General features: G+C 42.8%; 1 protein-coding gene across 4 annotated transcripts in view; it reads left to right on the forward strand.

The window, feature by feature from the left end:
- The window catches only part of syne3 (spectrin repeat containing, nuclear envelope family member 3), a 44,017-nt gene that overhangs the window by 14,462 nt on the left and 10,791 nt on the right, over positions 1 to 18,764 (forward strand). For all 4 annotated transcript variants that reach the window (XM_030356535.1, XM_030356538.1, XM_030356537.1 and 1 more), the window contains exons 7-12: positions 1,040 to 1,176; positions 7,541 to 7,715; positions 12,131 to 12,313; positions 12,768 to 12,911; positions 14,446 to 14,580; positions 16,870 to 17,031. In XM_030356535.1, the coding sequence (XP_030212395.1) occupies positions 1,040 to 1,176; positions 7,541 to 7,715; positions 12,131 to 12,313; positions 12,768 to 12,911; positions 14,446 to 14,580; positions 16,870 to 17,031 (936 nt within the window). The remainder of the gene's footprint in view (positions 1 to 1,039; positions 1,177 to 7,540; positions 7,716 to 12,130; positions 12,314 to 12,767; positions 12,912 to 14,445; positions 14,581 to 16,869; positions 17,032 to 18,764) is intronic.

An 18,764-nucleotide genomic window follows, 5' to 3' on the forward strand; every position in this document is an offset into this window, starting at 1 on the left:
CAACCAAAAGACTAATTGTAAAGGTATGGGTTTATAAAACGCTATACACATGCACAATTGAAATGGAGATTCATTGTGAATAAATGTAATCCAGGAATCCTTTTCCTGACGGGTGGTTGATGCTGTATGATAATAGCTGAGCCGTCTCTCAGGAGACCGGATGCATCTGCTCTTTGCAAACTTAATTTGCAGCAGTTCCTCTACAAATCACATTTGTGTGAGTTTTCTGTTCGTAAACCATCTTTCAACATTTTCGGGTAAAGGCGGCTATCCATCGAAGCCGCTTGCGCTAACTTGCTAAAAATAATAATATTGTGGTGTTTATGGTCAGAAACGACTGAGTGATTTCTTCAATGCTGCTCGATGGGACCAATTCCATTACAACTAGCACCACAGAAACACTATTATTGTAGAATTCATGGCTTTCATAAAGACTGGGCACTAAGGGAAGGGGTTATTTGTTGAATATTTTATTTTCATTCGATTTATATGTATATGAATGGAATCAAATGAATAACCTTAAATCCTTCCTGCCATATGGTGTGTAGACCATATGGCAGAAAGGTTTTATGGTTATTCATTTGATCGTTTTTTTCTAGCCTTCACAGTATAGCCTAATTTTTCTAATATTGATGTGTATTCAAAAAATGAATCCATATACTTGTGCTGGTCCCATGCTCATAGCCTCATCCACCTCAGTCGTGTCAAATTCTCTTGTTGCGAAATGTTGTTTTGTCTTAAAACTAGTAGCAAAAATAAATACTAAAAACGTACACTCATCATCCTCATTTGACAAGTTGGGAGCTTTTTAAATGTGTGCATAGGGCTGTTACAAGATACACAAGATGAGTATTTACCATCCATTTCTGCCTCCTTCAACAGACACCGAACAATTGGTGTCTCCGTCAGTAAAGGCTGGCAGCATGATTTCATAAATATGCATTAACACCAAAGTACTACAAGTTATGCAAAACGTCACTCAGGCCGAAGCACTAATGGCTGTTTTTGTATGTGTTCTTTTGTTTCTGCTGGTTCTCAGGGAGTGAGGAACACCTTGACGTCTGAGGAGCCTCAGGTGGAGCACCTCAAGGCACAGCTCAAGGACCTGTTCCGTTTCTCCGAGGACTCGAGCCACCTGTCGGACGACGTCCTGGCCGTGATGAAGGAGCATCAGAGGTAGGGACGCGTCTCTTCCGGGACGTTGCCGCGCGGATCCCGTCCTTGTGGTTCTGTTTTATATCCATAACAAATACATTGCAAATTTGTGCTAAGGTTGTTTGGTCGTCTCGACAGCCGCGTAAAAAAAATAGGAATAAATAACATGACGTTGCTTGACTTACTTTGACGGTAAACTATTTAAAAACATGATGGCTTTCTCAAGTGTGTTATGATATTCTTAGAAATCTGAAATCTTCCGAGGAGACGGAGAGCAGCAACTGCAGCCGCTGAGGACACGTCTCTCTGCTCTGAATTCAAATAAGCATCAGTTCAGGGGCCTGCGCTGAGGAAACAATCTGAGGAATAAGTAGGGCTCAGTCACACTTGTTACTGGGAATGAGCTATTTGTAAGCCATAAGTGTATCTTACAACGCACAATATATTTATGGTATTGTACACTATTTCTGTTAGCTGCTTAAAGAAGCAGTGCGTAGAATTTTGGGGGAAATGACTTGGCAGAAACAGAATATGATATTCATCTGTATGTTTTAAGTATTGCATAATGAAAAAAGAGTTTTCGTTGACTTGAAATGAGCCCTTTATATCAACATGATACTGTAGCCTGGAACGGATAAAGAGATTGTGTTTTTAATTCAAGTCAAAATTTGCAAGTCAAAAAGAGTTCAAGGAACTCGTGGCTATGACCAATTTGTGAGACTTCCTTTGGGATCGTCGTTGTGTTGGAAAGTTCTAATGAGCAATGTTGAATATGAAATGCGCCACACACCGTCGCGTTCCACTACAAGTGTCCTCGAAGCTTAACCCTCTGTCGGACGTGTCATCAACATCACTCGCTTGCGAGACTGAGCCCAAGACATCTACACACTCTTTGGTGCTTAAGATCAGCAATTGGGTGGATGTGACACGTTCTTGCATAAGCACAGTTTTAGAATGCTCCTGTGTTACAGATTTTCCCAACGGTGAAACCAAGAATCAGGCTCTGCATTTTCTATCTTTGGTATCTTGCGTTTATGGGTTTAAAGTGTTGAAGACACAACATGTTCGTTCTGTCTATATTGTTTTTCCTGTAGTGTTGTATTTACTCTTTAAACCAGTACTAAAAAGGTTACCCACATTTCGATTCATAAGACGAAACCGCCTTGATAAAATCATCATGTTGCCTGTTGCAGTGCTGCATCAAGCAAGCGTCAGAGAAGATGGTTCCATTCCCATGTCGCAATCCTAGGGTTTATTCCTCAGCATTCGTCCAATTTATGCCACCAAAAGCTCAAGAGGCTAGCAAGTGTAATTAAAAGTTAACACTTTTTGACACTGTTCATACAATAAAATATCAAAAAAAAGACAAGATGCTAGAAATAACTGTCACTGCTTTTAAAACCGACATCAATACGAAGCAGTCACAAGCAAACAGATCAAACCTTGCATTTTATAATAGATTTTGCTGTGTGCGAAGTCTATTGTGTGAAAACATGAGATGAATGCTTGTGCAAGATAAGGTGGCAGGTCAGCCCTGTTTCGCCATACGTCTAAGCAGTGTGCGAAATACCTGTCAATATTCCCCCAATTTTTCCGCAATACGATCTAAATTTTCTCAATATGCTGTAGGGCTATAACATTAATATTTCATGGTTGCAGGCTGATTGCTTGCTGCAACTTGCAGCAAGCAATCAGTCTATAGCCTACATGACAACAAACGCACACAACAATTTTTGATAATCCGATATGCTATTGCTTTACCAATTCGTAAAGCAACACTTTGGCCAATGCAGCCTGCTGACAGCACTGACATATGAGGCTGCATTGGCTAATGTTGTTTGGATTCAAGTTGTTTTATAACAAGGAGAGGCAAAGTTGTGCATTACAATGCAAACACAAAAATAATTGGCACCAATATGGCGCACTTAGAAGAGCTATCAACAACAGAATAAATGCCGGTATAGCCTATCGGAGACTGGCACGGAATCAGTGCACTTGCAAATGAAAGCCTGCAGTAAGACCGATCGTGTGACATTATTTAACAATCCATCTACAGCAAATACGATCAGACAGATACATCATTGAACAAATACACAAAGCACATTCGTCACGGCAGATGCTGACACAATTTTCACATCAAACCAAACATCACCACGGCAGGTGCGCTCATTCTCTCTCGCACGCTCTCTATCTCTCGCACTCGCTCTCGCTCTCTTTCGCACGCACGTAAACAATCACTCAAAGTTCTCAAACTCCACGGCTTGGCTGCTTCACTAAGACCACAACCAACCACAAGGCCTTCATAATGCAGTATGCCGAATTCGGAAAGGACATGCACGCGCACAGTCGCACACACTCTTATCTTATGCACAACAATCAGTTTTATCATCACAATTCAGTCACTGAAAAGATTTAAACGATAGCCTCTTACCTCAAGTTAGAATAGACCCAAAGTGTGTGAGTGATACGCTCTGATTTAGCGTTTTTAGTAGAGCTGTCAAGCGATTAAAATATTTAATCGTGATTAATCGCATTAATGTCATAGTTAACTCTAATTAATCGCGATTAATCGCAAATTCTTTTTCTATGCTAAATATCCCTTGATTTTTTTGTCCCATAATTCTTCTCATTTTAATTCTCTTATCAACATGGTGAAGTGCATCGGCTTGCCTTGTGCAAATGATTTTTTATTGATAACAACATTGGCATATACACTGATCAAAACAGGACGATACAAAAAAAGAGCCTATAGTGCAATTAAACGACTGCTTTGAACAAATGTCATTTTAAACATAGCAGTCAGGCTACTGCTTCTTTGTTTTCAGCCAAAAAAAAAAAAAAAAGTTTTTTTTTTTTTTTTATTAAATAATTGCGTTAATCGCGCGATAAGAATTTTAACGCCGTTAAATTTGGTTTGCGTTAACGCCGTTAATAACGCGTTTAACTGACAGCTCTAGTTTTTAGTATAACTTGTCAATATTACGGGCCCTATTTTAACGGTCTGAAACGCAAGTGAGAAGCGCCAAGCGCAAGTAGCTTTGTGGGCGGTTCAATAGCGATGTTGCTAGTTTACCGTTGCGAAAAATGACTCTTGCGCCCGGCTCAAATCTAAAAAGGGTGGGTCTGAAGTAGCCTAATTACCCGTAGGTGTGGTTTGGGCGTAACGTGCAATAAACCAATGAGAGTGCCAGCTCCAATCCCATTTAAGAGCCTTGAGCGCATTTGAATCTGACGAGTTGATATTTTGACAGCGAGTCTGCAGTCTCCGATGAGACAGATGCACATGAATTTCAAACTTCAAATGGCTCAGTTTATGGCCAATTAATATTGCCTAATTCACACATGGAATAAGGTTTTCTTCCACAACTTCAAATACTGAGTCCTATTTAATGTGGTTCTATTTAATGATATTTACGCAATATATTATAAACATCGTTTCTTATCAGTATTGTATGCATTATCGTTATCGACTTGTGTTCCTAACATGCATGTGTTATTTACGCAATATATTATAAACATCGTTTCTTATCAGTATTGTATGCATTATCGTTATCGACTTGTGTTCCTAACATGCATGTGTCCCCCCGTTAATATACATTGGACTGTATTATGCGTTGCGTGTTTAGTTTGCGTGTGTTAAAAAAGAATTTTAACGCCGTTAAATTTGGTTTGCGTTAACGCCGTTAATAACGCGTTTAACTGACAGCTCTAGTTTTTAGTATAACTTGTCAATATTACGGGCCCTATTTTAACGGTCTGAAACGCAAGTGAGAAGCGCCAAGCGCAAGTAGCTTTGTGGGCGGTTCAATAGCGATGTTGCTAGTTTACCGTTGCGAAAAATGACTCTTGCGCCCGGCTCAAATCTAAAAAGGGTGGGTCTGAAGTAGCCTAATTACCCGTAGGTGTGGTTTGGGCGTAACGTGCAATAAACCAATGAGAGTGCCAGCTCCAATCCCATTTAAGAGCCTTGAGCGCATTTGAATCTGACGAGTTGATATTTTGACAGCGAGTCTGCAGTCTCCGATGAGACAGATGCACATGAATTTCAAACTTCAAATGGCTCAGTTTATGGCCAATTAATATTGCCTAATTCACACATGGAATAAGGTTTTCTTCCACAACTTCAAATACTGAGTCCTATTTAATGTGGTTCTATTTAATGATATTTACGCAATATATTATAAACATCGTTTCTTATCAGTATTGTATGCATTATCGTTATCGACTTGTGTTCCTAACATGCATGTGTTATTTACGCAATATATTATAAACATCGTTTCTTATCAGTATTGTATGCATTATCGTTATCGACTTGTGTTCCTAACATGCATGTGTCCCCCCGTTAATATACATTGGACTGTATTATGCGTTGCGTGTTTAGTTTGCGTGTGTTAAAAAAGAATTTTAACGCCGTTAAATTTGGTTTGCGTTAACGCCGTTAATAACGCGTTTAACTGACAGCTCTAGTTTTTAGTATAACTTGTCAATATTACGGGCCCTATTTTAACGGTCTGAAACGCAAGTGAGAAGCGCCAAGCGCAAGTAGCTTTGTGGGCGGTTCAATAGCGATGTTGCTAGTTTACCGTTGCGAAAAATGACTCTTGCGCCCGGCTCAAATCTAAAAAGGGTGGGTCTGAAGTAGCCTAATTACCCGTAGGTGTGGTTTGGGCGTAACGTGCAATAAACCAATGAGAGTGCCAGCTCCCATCCCATTTAAGAGCCTTGAGCGCATTTGAATCTGACGAGTTGATATTTTGACAGCGAGTCTGCAGTCTCCGATGAGACAGATGCACATGAATTTCAAACTTCAAATGGCTCAGTTTATGGCCAATTAATATTGCCTAATTCACACATGGAATAAGGTTTTCTTCCACAACTTCAAATACTGAGTCCTATTTAATGTGGTTCTATTTAATGATATTTACGCAATATATTATAAACATCGTTTCTTATCAGTATTGTATGCATTATCGTTATCGACTTGTGTTCCTAACATGCATGTGATATTTACGCAATATATTATAAACATCGTTTCTTATCAGTATTGTATGCATTATCGTTATCGACTTGTGTTCCTAACATGCATGTGTCCCCCCGTTAATATACATTGGACTGTATTATGCGTTGCGTGTTTAGTTTGCGTGTGTTAAAACAGATGGACGCAAACACGTGTGTGTTACACATACACACACGCGCGCCCGCATTCATTCATTCTTTTTAACACTCACTCGCGGTAAAACAATGTTTTCTCACGATCAAGTACTCATCAATCCTTAAAGTTATGGGCATGTACACAATGTCTGTGTCAAGAAAATATGTGTTAGCTGTACGGTGTTTGCAGATGCATTGATTTAAAAGTACAACTTATCACCGCTGTATCAGCTGTTCTTTCCCAAATAATTTACCAAGAATGTGTGGCTAGGGAGATGAGAGAAGCAAAGTGTATGCGCGAGGTGCACAAGCAACATTATGCATGCGCCCTTAAAATAGCATCTGAACAACGCACGACGCACAAAACTTTAAACCAGGTATTTCCTGCAAGTGGTTTCTGAAACGTCAAATTAGAACCAGGGAACGTTTGAGCCAGAACACGCCTCCTCCTTTTGCCGAGCCGCCCCTTGGGGCGCAAGAGATTCTCTAATTTACCGACGCGTGGTGCAGGAGGGAAAAGAACGCTCTGCGCCAGTTGCAAACTAGCAACGACGCATGCGCCAGTGGTTAATGGCGCGTTTCCACTGCAGGGTGCGGAACGGATCGGTTCGCAAAGGTGCGGTACGGGTTGCGTTTCCACCGCCAAAAGTGGGCGTGACCCGGACTTAGCCCTACCCGTTTTGGCCTCGTTTTCAGGACTCCTCCGTTGGGGTACTGAAAACGAGGCGAAACGCCTGAAAGGGTCTTTGCGAACCGATCCGTTCCGCACCCTGCAGTGGAAACGCGCCATAAGTCAATTGCGCCGGATGCAAGATAGGGCCCTAGGTCTTTCTTCTGTTTGGCAAATATGGCTATCTTGAATGTGCACACAGAACTGTCTGGCTCCGCTTGGTAAAAAATCTCATCTTTGTGAATAAATGTTTTGAACCGTGAATACTGGACATGGTGAGCTTCCAAACATTAAAGTGAACATAAGTGACAATAAAAAAAAATATATATACATGTAATTTTTTTTTCTGTTAAATTTAGACCCCCCTCAAATTTTGCTTTTGAGGCTTTCAGGGGGTCTCATGGGAAAACGGGGGGGCTCCACCCCCCCGGACTATCCCATATTTCACACACTGCATCTAAGCCACTTATACTACCCACCAAACCCCTGTCAATTAATCTTTTTATTTTTCGGTTACTTCACAATGTTTGTTGAAACTTTGCTTTTTTAAACGTGTGTTTCCAGCTTGAAATGTCGGGCAGCGAGGCTGAGTTCAGAGTCGGAGTCCAGCCTGAGACAGGTGCTCCAGGACCCCCTTCACTCCTACAGCCGATGGAGCAAGGGCGTCTCCCAGGTCCTGGAGGTGTCGGCCGAGGTCACAGACTTCTCTCACATCGCCATGCTGGTTCAGAACATTGAGGTAAATACCCACCCATCTGCACAATCTTTTGCTTGGTATTTTCCAGGGCCATACTTATTTTGCTATCATGTCAACTCAATTTTATTTATCTATCACAGTTAGTCTCCGAGGGCCTTACAGCTATCTCTTGTAACCCTGGGGCAAAAATAGCAAGGAAACAACCTTGATTATCAGTGAAGGAACCTTCAGTAGGCATGCTTGAGAGATCCCTCCTTGTTGAAATAATAAAGATGGGTCCAAACATGCACATTAGGGCACTGAGCAAAATATATTTTCCTTCAATTCACTTTATGATAAAATACTTGTGGAAGCATGACCTTGAGTGAATTGTGTGTTCGCCAATACTTTTTGGTGATGGCACATTGCAAGCTAAATTACTTTTTCAGAGAGTAAATGATTACTCTGCTATCCACATTGTCTAGTGAAAGGTGAGTATCTAGGCAAGTGGTCCTGTGCAAGATGGTAGCAATTTATAATTGTACAAAGTCGATGACTAGTCTTACTATTCAAATGCATGAGTAGAGCCATCAGTTTGGCTCATGTCTGGTGAGTGTATCAAATGCATGTCATTTGGCTTACCTCAAGAGACCCGGTGAAGGGAGATGGTCATGGGATTTGCCTTATTATAGATGCCCGCGTTCAGAACAAGGCTTGGGGTGGGGCGATGCTGCAGGGATAATATCCTTAGTGGAAGGAAAATCTTTGTGGAGCAAAATGAATGGTTATTGTTAAAAAAGGTTCAGGCTACAACACACAATCAATCTTCTTTGTCTTTTATCTCTCTTTAATATGTCTTGTATTTGGGCTGTTCAGTTCCTTTGCTAATTAATAGTTGGTCATTTACAATTATACACTATTCAGTCACTTTCATCCAAGGAACGTGCAGTGTGTTATTTTACTAGTATACTGCCAACATTGGTGTTGGAACCTGTAACCTTTTGTCTGGGGGTCGACCTGAAATGCCTTGGCCACTAGACTACCCTGCCCCCATCCTCTGTGTCACATTACTCTGCTTAACATTTGAATGGCTAACCTTTTACTGTGAAGGTTAATCCTAACACTTTGCCATTTGTATTTGCAGGCTTGACTTTCAAATAAAGTCAGAAAAGGTAGTGTAGCCAAGGAGGCTTTCACATGCAAGGAATTTGCTGTGGTATATAAGTGAAATATACAACAATAAAACTAAATCAATAAAAAATCAACAGCACACAATATAAAGTAAGATATTAGAAATATATTCAATAGATATAAATAATAGAAAATATATGAAAACACAGACTTTGCAAAGGGTGCGGTAGGCAGTGCCATTTGATTTGGTGTGACGGCTCTTAGATGGGAAACCCATTCCATTAAGTGTAATGTGACACTGAATACCAGAGTTTTAGACATGGCTCTTGCTCAGCATTGCAACATAAAATAAATCGTCCATCAAGCAATGAGAAGAGGAAATCAAAAGGTCAATGAAGGGAGGGGTTTTTCCATTGTTGAAATTAGATGTTCCTATTTTCAAACCCTAGATTAGTATTGATGATACGTATAACACCTTGGCTTAGGGGGACCTTCCCTTCCTCCTCCTCCAACGTGAAGTTTTGTTTTGATTGTGTGGGCGCCAGTAGGGAGTTCACAAGGAGATGAGCTGACAGTGGTAGCGAGTTTCATGCTCAGGCTTGACAAAACCCCCAGAGTGTCCTCGGGTCCTGTATTTTTAAGAAGTCTACTGAATTGACTTACAATAATAATAAAAGTCCTTCAACATTTCTAAAGATTTTAAATAATTGTAAAAAGAAACATCAGTTTGAGGTTTTTTTATTTTGCCAGATCCTTGATACTGTATTCTGAATCCTTGATCAGCAATTACTTTTAACTTGATTTCTCCATTTATGTTTAGGAGGATGATGCTTGCAGTGATTTTTAAAAAGGGAAGGCTTTTGATTAAGTCAGTCCAGGATTGATCCATGTCCTTGCCCCTTTAGATTTCCAACGGGGCTTTGGTGCGGTGACCCGCATGGCTTATGACATTGCTAATAAATGTTATTTAAATTAATTGATTTAAATTAAATAGGCACTTAGAAAGGTCTTTGATAGGGCCGGCCCTGAGCAATTGGGTGCCCTAGGCAAGATTGTAGATGGCCCCTTGCATCACAGTCTACGGACATGCTGTAGCAGGGAGTCTGGCAGGGGGAGGTGGGGGGGGGGGGCCGGTACGTGAAGCGGGGGTCTAGGGTTCCCCATCCTGGACACGATGAGCGACAAACACCTAATTCTGCCCAAATTGGTGTGTTTTCATTGGTGGAAATGTATTTTTTATGTGAAGTAAAACAAAAATGCCAATTGGTTCCCAAGCCAATGTTGCAGCCAATTCCATCACCAATCATTGTGTTCAAACACTTACACAGGAAACTAATGATTGGTATTTGAAGGCCTTTCAATATTCAAATATTTAGCTAAAGAAAATGCAGGTAAACTGTTAACTGAGCTACAAAATCAAAACAGAAAAATGTGTTTTGAACTCGTAATATATCCTCAAGGGCTTCCTTGTTTTGGTGTTCACTTAACAAAAATCAAATCCAATTTGTTCATCTAATTTGCAGTTTTAGAAGGTCGATCAGTAGTCTGAATTTGTGCAGTTCAAACGAAACCATCCTTTTTTAAAACAATTTAAACAGCATTTCTTGAGGCACAATCTGAAAAATTATTCCGGTAAATCATTGCACTAACTGAAATTAGATTAAGTATTAGAAGTATCTTAATATCAGAACTTCATTTGGAGCGCATGGGCCTTCCTTGGATTACGTGCAGATAGTTGTTTCTTTTCAGGCCTCCCTTTTACACACTTGGTAGTTAAGCGGTCAAGACATGATGGGCTGTCATCTCATCTAGCGTTGATGCTAACCTAACCTTGGTGTAGGGGACCGCTCAGATTCTCCACCTTGGCGCAGCGCTCAAAGATATACTGTAACTATTTCATAAATTACCCGGTTGATGCTGAAAGGTCTCCGATCAGATCGTAGCTTAGCTTGACGTTCTATGACCAACCGTTGTAATGGCTTGTTGAAGCACCAGGTGTGTGTGTGTGTGTGTGTGTGTGTGTGTGTGTGTGTGTGTGTGTGTGTGTGTGTGTGTGTGTGTGTGTGTGCGCAACACCCTTCTGATGGATGGCTATATTCCAACACCCAATGTTTTGCTTGGCGTCCATGTGTTGACCGCTTTACTGCTAGGTGGAGATCCTTTTAGCTAGAGCTTGGCGAAGACCAGAACCCAGTCCGTTGTAATCTGCAAAAGAGATGGATGAAACCACACTAGATCAGGTTGGAAGGCGACAGGCAGAAGTTTAATTCAGCAAACTCCATCTTTCTTTGAGCATAGAAATGTATTGAATTGCTCGGAATCTGACACATACACACACACACACACACACACACACACACACACACACACACACACACACACACACACACACACACACACACACACACACACACACACACACACACACACAAATGGTGCTTCAACCAGCCACTACAGCAAATTACCCCCAACAAAGATCCCTTTGACTTGATGTTAGGAGCTTTCATAACTGATCATCTATCACATGGACTGCCTTTTCCCATTAATTACCTTACAAATGTGTGTAATGATACAAGTACCCACACACAAAATCATGCAAATCAAATACAATGATGTGATTCTCTCACTCCTTTGCCTCTCCATAAGCTCTTGCTTTTTAATGAGACATCCCATTGAGCACTCTGAATTTGGCATGTGATCTTTTTTTTTGTTACTTCCTGTTGATGGCTTACTTTCCATCTTCCTACTCTGCAAACACATTGACACAGGCGATAATAAAGGGAGTGTTACATCCTTTCTGCAACACGCTAGAATCAAGCAAGTCAACCAAAGATATAAAGTAAGTGTCAGGCGGGGCAGCCCGCTCATGGCTAATGTACCCATATCCTCACAAAGCAATATTGATGATGGATCCAGCCCATACTCCCTGCTTTGTTCATTTAGGGCAGCATGCATCCTTTATCCAAGTCTCTCTCCCTGTCTTTGTTTCTGTTCCTGACCCTGTCTCTGTTTGTGTGTCTCTCTGTCTCTGTCTCTCTGTCTGTATCTCTCTTTGTCTGTCTCGGTGTGTCTGTCCATCTGTCTCTGATTCCGATTCAAAGGGTTACCAAGGCATAAGATATAAAGTAAGATGCAACTTAAGATACAAAATAATAATGATGAAAGTCTCTCTTCCTCTCTCTCTCTCTCTCTCTCTCTCTCTCTCTCTCTCTCTCTCTCTCTCTCTCTCTCTCTGTCTCTCTCTCTGTCTCTCTCTGTCTCTCTCTGTCTTTCTCTCTCTCTCTCTCTCTCTCTCTCTCTCTCTCTCTCTCTCTCTCTCTCTCTCTCTCTCTCTCTCTCTCTCTCAGCATCTCCTGAAGCAGAGTGTCCAGCTGCAGGAGCGTCTGGACCTGCTGCAGGGCAGGGCTGACCTGCTGGCCCCGTTGTTCGGGCCCCAGCGCGCAGAGGGCCTGGGGGCCGAACTGAGTGCCGCCGCAAACAGCCGGGAGCTGCTCCACACACAGCTCCTGGAGAGGAAGACCCAGGTTCAGGTAAGAGAGAGAGGGGGAGGTTGGGGAAGGTTTGGGGTGTCTGAACGACCGCCGATGTACGACGAACATCAAAAACAAACATCATAAATAATGACTCCCTCACCACAACAAACTCATATCGACGGTCAGTCTTTGTTGACGTCCAACCCCCCAGTGTGTCTTCACTTGGATTTCAGAATCCATGTCTGAAACGCTTCATAGACTGTAGGGAATTGAACATCCAACTATTTAACATGCTGTTGCTCGCTAAATGGCTTTCTTTCCCCAAGCCAGGTCGCCAACAGACCATAAAATGCATTGTGGGCTGTTGGGTGTCATTCGGGGGAGTGTAAGGTGTCCCTTTTCTTAATGTTGGCTCATGGCTTTGACTTTGCTACCATGGAAATCTGCAAAAGGTCATCGGTGGTTATCAAAGAGTGGTGTTTTCCAGCTCCTGTGTGTCGTCCTCTCTCAGGCCGTGCTGTCCAGGACAGAGCAGTTTGGCACTGCCCATGAGGGGATCCGCTGCATGCTGAGCGAGCTCCAGCAGAGGCTGGCGGTGGTCGATGTGCTCCAGCCAGACGTCCCCTCCAAGGAGGGCCAGGCCCAGCAGCTCCGGGTGAGGGCTTTCTCCGGGGGTTTCTGTTGATTCAGATCCTCATAACCCGTTAGGTGGCCTTCCTGGGGTTAAGACGACACAAAGATGCAGGTTTGAAGGCCAAACAAACACAAAAACAGCGACAAAGCAAACACACAAAAAAGCAAACCCAGCCCTCACCTGAATGGGGGGATGTGTCTGTGTTCACTATGACCATGTTTTCAACAATAGTAAGTTAATTCATAACCTTTTGGCCAAAGATATCCGTGCACATTTGTACTCCAAATGCCTGCATCTGTCTGTTGTGTGTTGTTGTTTTGTTGCACATCACACCCCATCAGTGTCGATTATAGTGTTTGATGGGTCGAGAAATGGCAAAATAGAATTGAGGATGAAACGGCTGGTGGACACTCAAACACTGAAGCCATAACAATTTACAAAGATAGAAACTTGCAAGGGACAATTGAAACGCAGAGAGGGGCGGGTCGTGTGTGTGTAGCATAGCAATGCATGATTTGTGGTTACTCTGAATGTGGCTTTGTCAATACGTGTGTGTGTGTGTGTTTGAGAGAGATAGATAGATGTCAACCCTTTTCGATGTCTTGTTTTCTTATCCTCAAGGTGACTACACCGATCATCACTGCACAGATCCTTTTATAATGGTTTTAACTTCAGCGACGATAATCAAATGGTCAGGTCCCTTTCTCCTTGTTGATGAACCCTGGTGAGCGGGCCGCCTCGGCATGGTTCATTAAAGCACTATGATATTGTGTAATAACGGATGGTTGCTACATCGCAATAAGCCCTCATCACAGCGGCGTCCTCGTAGCACAAACACCGGTGTCGCTGCTGAGATTAATAACGGCTGTGCTCCGTTCGTGCGCCAGCGCACGGTTGGTAGAAGGAACCAGTGAAGATGAGCTTAAACACTCATGCATAGACGCTGCGTTGCCTGCTCAGACCCCTCGCTACGTTAACGCCGTCCCTATACGACCCAAAGGCCTACGTGGCCTTCATGTATATACAATGCAGTTCAAAAGTCTGGGGTCCCTTGGAAATGTCCTTGTTTTTTTCAATGAAGATTAATTAATCAGAAATTCAGTCGAGACATTGTGGATTTTGTAAATGACTATTCAAGCTGGAATCGGCTGATTTTTTTTTTATGGAATATCTACATAGGTACACAGAGGCCCATTTCCAGCAACCATCCCTCCTATGTTCTAATGATACATTGTTGAGGCAGGCCTTCATTGTGATAAAAGGCTAATTGATGATTAGAAAACCCTTGTGCAATTACGTTAGCACAGCTAAAAACTGTTAAGTGTTTTTTCATGGAAAACATAAAATTGTCTGGGTGACCCCGAACTTTTGAACGGTACTGTGTATGTCTATCAAGATAAGTCAACTTGCTGTGCTGCGATACCTAAACGTAGTAGACCCATGATTAGTGTTCTGAGCATGTTTGTCATACTATGGCACCTCGTGGAAAGGGTCCCTGGACAGACGGGTGGTGGTGAGGTAGCTTATTGTGCTTCATGTGGGTCGGCTTCCTCAGGTGATCCTGAAGGACCTGGACGACTGCGAGGCCCACATCATGGCGTTGGAGAACCTAGTCTCCTCTAGTGCCACCAACAGGAACCAGTTTGACAAACTCTCTGCTGAATGGAAATCCCTCTACAAGGCAGTACAGGTGAGGCCGTGGTGGAGATGCAGACCTTCAGATGAGTTGAGGAGGCCAATGATGACTCTTTTCAATGGATTCTTCATGCAATCTCGGGTTGATGTGATCACAACTAGAGAGGTTAGGAATGGAGATGTGATTCATGTGAATGCTTCAGAGTCTATCGCTATTTATGATTTACAATTGAGTCACTTTCATCCAAAGCTATTTAGTGATTTTCAGATGCATGCATGCCATTAAGGAGCAGGTAAGTGGTTCGGGCATCTTGCTCAAACTAGTCTCCCATCGTCTTTGAACCCAGAACCTTTTAGCTGGGAGTCAAACACCCTGCACACATCACTAGTCTGTCCTGCAGAGAGCACCTTGGAAAATAGCCAAAAGTGGCATAATCCTCTGCCTTTAGCTTCCTCCTATCTTCGGGAAAAATCCACCACCTATAACACCTTTTGTGCTGTGGTTAGCCAGCAAAACAAGTGCAAGATCCTCCCCTCGCTTTTGAGCGTGATTGCTTCTCAAGTGTGAGTGGAATCTTGCCTTTGTGTTGGAGCAATATTCAAGGAATCTAAGTGATGGTGATCTCTCCATGGGATCTTGATAGCATTTATTTATTCAAGTGTGTTTCATGCAAAAAGTGCAAAAAAAAAGCCTCAAAAGTGTTCTTATGTGCTCAAACTACGCTCGGAGGTCACATGACGACATGACCATTGGGCGACATGTGGGGCGGCAATAGTTCTGGAGAAAGAGCAGGTTGACATGTAACCGGAAGGTGGCTAGTTTGATCCCTGGCTCCATTTCGAGCGTTGAGGTGCCCCTGAGCACGACACCTCACCCTTACTGCTCCTGACGAGCTGGCTGTCACCTTGCAGGGTTGACTTCGCCATTGGTGTGTGAACATGTTTATGAATGGTTGTAAGTTGCTCAGGACCAAAGCGTCTGCTTAGTGCCCTGAATGTAAACATGCTATGCAAAACATGATGATCAGAGGGAATTCACCATGTTTTTCAAGCGATGGAAAAAATAACTCCCTCATCAGGGCATTTAGTGCCATTCATTCCCAGACCATCGGCGCTTTCACAGAAATTAATCCAAAGAGATGTGCGTCGGGTAATAACATGCAGGCAGAGTAGGCCAACATGTGCCAGAATCCTGATCACTTCTTTTAAGTCTTCAAAGCTTGGCATCATATGATTTTTTTAGATTTTAGCGTCTTATTTACTCAGATGAATGCCAAATTCAAACATTGGGTCAATGGTTTCGTTCGGGTAATGTTTATTACATTATATGAACAAATGTTCATGGTGGATGGAGATCAAAACGTGCCAAACTGGGAGATGCTGCATTATGAAGCAGTACTAATGTCAAGGATTTCACTATTCAGGATTCTGTTTGTTTGCTTCGTCTAAAAGAAGACCCCTGCTTACCCTGAAGTGTAAATAATAGATCAGGGTAATAACAATGGCCTGGCCAGAGACAAGTAAACAGTGCGTGCCACCATGCTCAACATTAACTTATCGGTGATCCTCTCTTAACTATATTTCTATTATCCCACTTTTGTTGGAAAGTACTTTACTTGTTTAAGAATTTTGAGCATTCTGTACCTATTCAGAGTAATTCTATACTGCATTCCAATGCAAATATCCTATTTTCTCCCTTTTTAAAACAGATAATTTAGATACATGCAATACCCTTAATTGGCTAGTTTTTGCAAAACTAAAATTATGTTTTTTTTTAGCTATACGAAAAGGACAGAGTACGATTTTTTTAACATGGTGATTGCATACTTTGACTTGAGTGACCTATTCTTCTACCAGAGTAGTTTTCAGAGTACTTTTCATCCACCATCACCCCAATCGAGGTGTGATTGCGGTCCTCACTAGTCAGAATCTATACTTCAGAAAGTCTGACCCCTCGGCCTTCATTGTTTGGCGTAAGAGTAGCAACGCACTCCTCGGAGTTTGCCTTAAAGCTGCACTCTTTTTCACTCCGCCATGCATTGAAATTATGTGGTTTGTGTAGTAATAATATAACAAATAATTATAATAAAAATAAAAAACATCCACCACTTTGAGGATATTCTGAAAGGAAGACCCTCTGCTTCTCTTTTCATCACCAAACACCCACTTTATTCTGGAGTAGACTCCTAATTTTGAATCATCCTGAACAGAAAGGGTTAGTGACAAAAACTATTCAAAACAAAAGTGACGCCGGCAGCGGCACAAAAAATGAAGAGGAGGCAAAAGTTCCATCGGGCAGAAGTTTTAAGGAAGGTTCTCTTTGTTCTTTTCCTTCCTGTCCCAGGTGAGAGTGGGCGAGAGTAAGCACAGCATTGAGGAGCACCAGGGCTTCCACCACCTCATGCTGAGCCTGAATGAATGGCTGCAGACCATGAGGCAGAAGCTGGAGTCTTTCCGTGGGCCCACGGGAGACTGGAGCGTGGAGCAACGGAAGCACGAAGCCCAGGTGCGTTTGTGTGTGCAGGCGTTTGATTTGCATGAGTGATAAACTGTTTGCAAGTGGTATTCACGTGCCAAGATAAAAGCTTAACCATTAAAAACATGTTGGTGAGTGCATTTCCTGATGTTATTTCAACACCATGGTCTGAATTTAAATTGAATTTAACCAGCAAATTTTTCCCAGTGCCGGGGAAGGTTTGAAAGACTCAAACCAAGTCGGGTTTGTAAGCCTGGCAGCTGTGTGTGTGTGTGTGTGTGTGTGTGTGTGTGTGTGTGTGTGTGTGTGTGTGTGTGTGTGTGTGTGTGTGTGTGTGTGTGTGTGTGTGTGTGTGTGTGTGTGTGTGTGTGTGTGTTTGGGAGTGGCATTATGTTGACAATGTGGTGAGAAGCCATCAAGGTCCGACCTTGGGCAGGTCTCCGGACTGTGTGTGACACCATGGGATTGACCTAATAATAGAACTGGAGATGTATACACCAATCGGACACCTCTGGGCCTTCCTCATCCAATTAAATGTCTCTGTGCCCGGGGAGAGGTATAAAATGGGCAGGCCAAAGTATGCTCGGAGGAGATAGAAAGCAGAGGCACAGAGCTCCCAGCAAAAGGACTTGATTAATACTCTGTTGTCATGGTGCAATGCAGCAGCACGGTGCTGGACTATGGTTTTTTAATTGAGGCGAAGGAAAGGGCATCCCAAAAAAATGGCTCATTTGGAGTTATTAGTGGCCTTGGGGTACTATTTATTTTCATGCTCCAGTTTTTCATGCGCTCCGTGTGCCCTGTGAGAGCGCGCTGATCTTGTGAGTCCACGTCTCAGTCCCTCGCTAACGACCAGTCTTGCTCCCGTGGAAACCATCGCTTTCCAAACCCAACATGTTCACGGCTCTGTGCTGGGTCGTGGCTAGGGGGAGGGACGTCAGTTCATCACCACATCGGGCCCGGGCAGAGAATGATCTGCACACATGGGCGTGGCCTTACGGCAGGCCACATTTAGCTTCGTTAACCAAGTGACACTCTCGCTCTCTCTCTGCTCTGACTCAATACGGTCGCGAGTGGAGCAAAAACGACCTCCTCTGAGAAGAGCGTTCAGTGTGATTTCAGTGCAACAAGTGTAAACGCGAGAACCCAGGTCGGTCTCACCCGGCGAGCCGCACTGCCCACCAGCCTGCTTTTGATTCATACTCCAAAATAAATTCGCTCATGGCTAAAACATTGGCCACAATGTTTTGTTCTTTAAGAAAAACCAGAAGCTCCTCGGCACCAGAGATGATCACAGCCTCTATTGACCCCCGCCCTCCCCAAACCCTCCATCCCTTCCCCACATCTCTTTTACCTTCCACGACATGAATTTGAAAGTAAGATTACAGAGGAGTGTTTCTTTTTATAATGACCCCGGCTTTTTAACATGCAACCCCGGTTGCTTTGTCTCCTCTTCCTCAGCACGTTGGCTTGAGAAAATAGGCAGGAGACTCGTGTGTGTGTGTGTGTGTGTGTGTGTGTGTGTGTGTGTGTGTGTGTGTGTGTGTGTGTGTGTGTGTGTGTGTGTGTGTGTGTGTGTGTGTGTGTGTGTGTGTGTGTGAGAGAGAGGGCACGAGCGAGATAGAAAATAGGGAAATGTGTTGCCCTGGCAACACCAAGCAACATCAATTTAGCCCTTGCTATGTCCTGGACTTTTAGGCAGCTTTCATTTCACTTAAAATGCGAGCTTTATTTTTCATTCTGTGTATTTATTTGGATGACTT

The sequence above is a fragment of the Gadus morhua genome, chromosome 5 (assembly GCF_902167405.1).
Source record: "Gadus morhua chromosome 5, gadMor3.0, whole genome shotgun sequence".
Classification (NCBI taxonomy): domain Eukaryota; kingdom Metazoa; phylum Chordata; class Actinopteri; order Gadiformes; family Gadidae; genus Gadus; species Gadus morhua.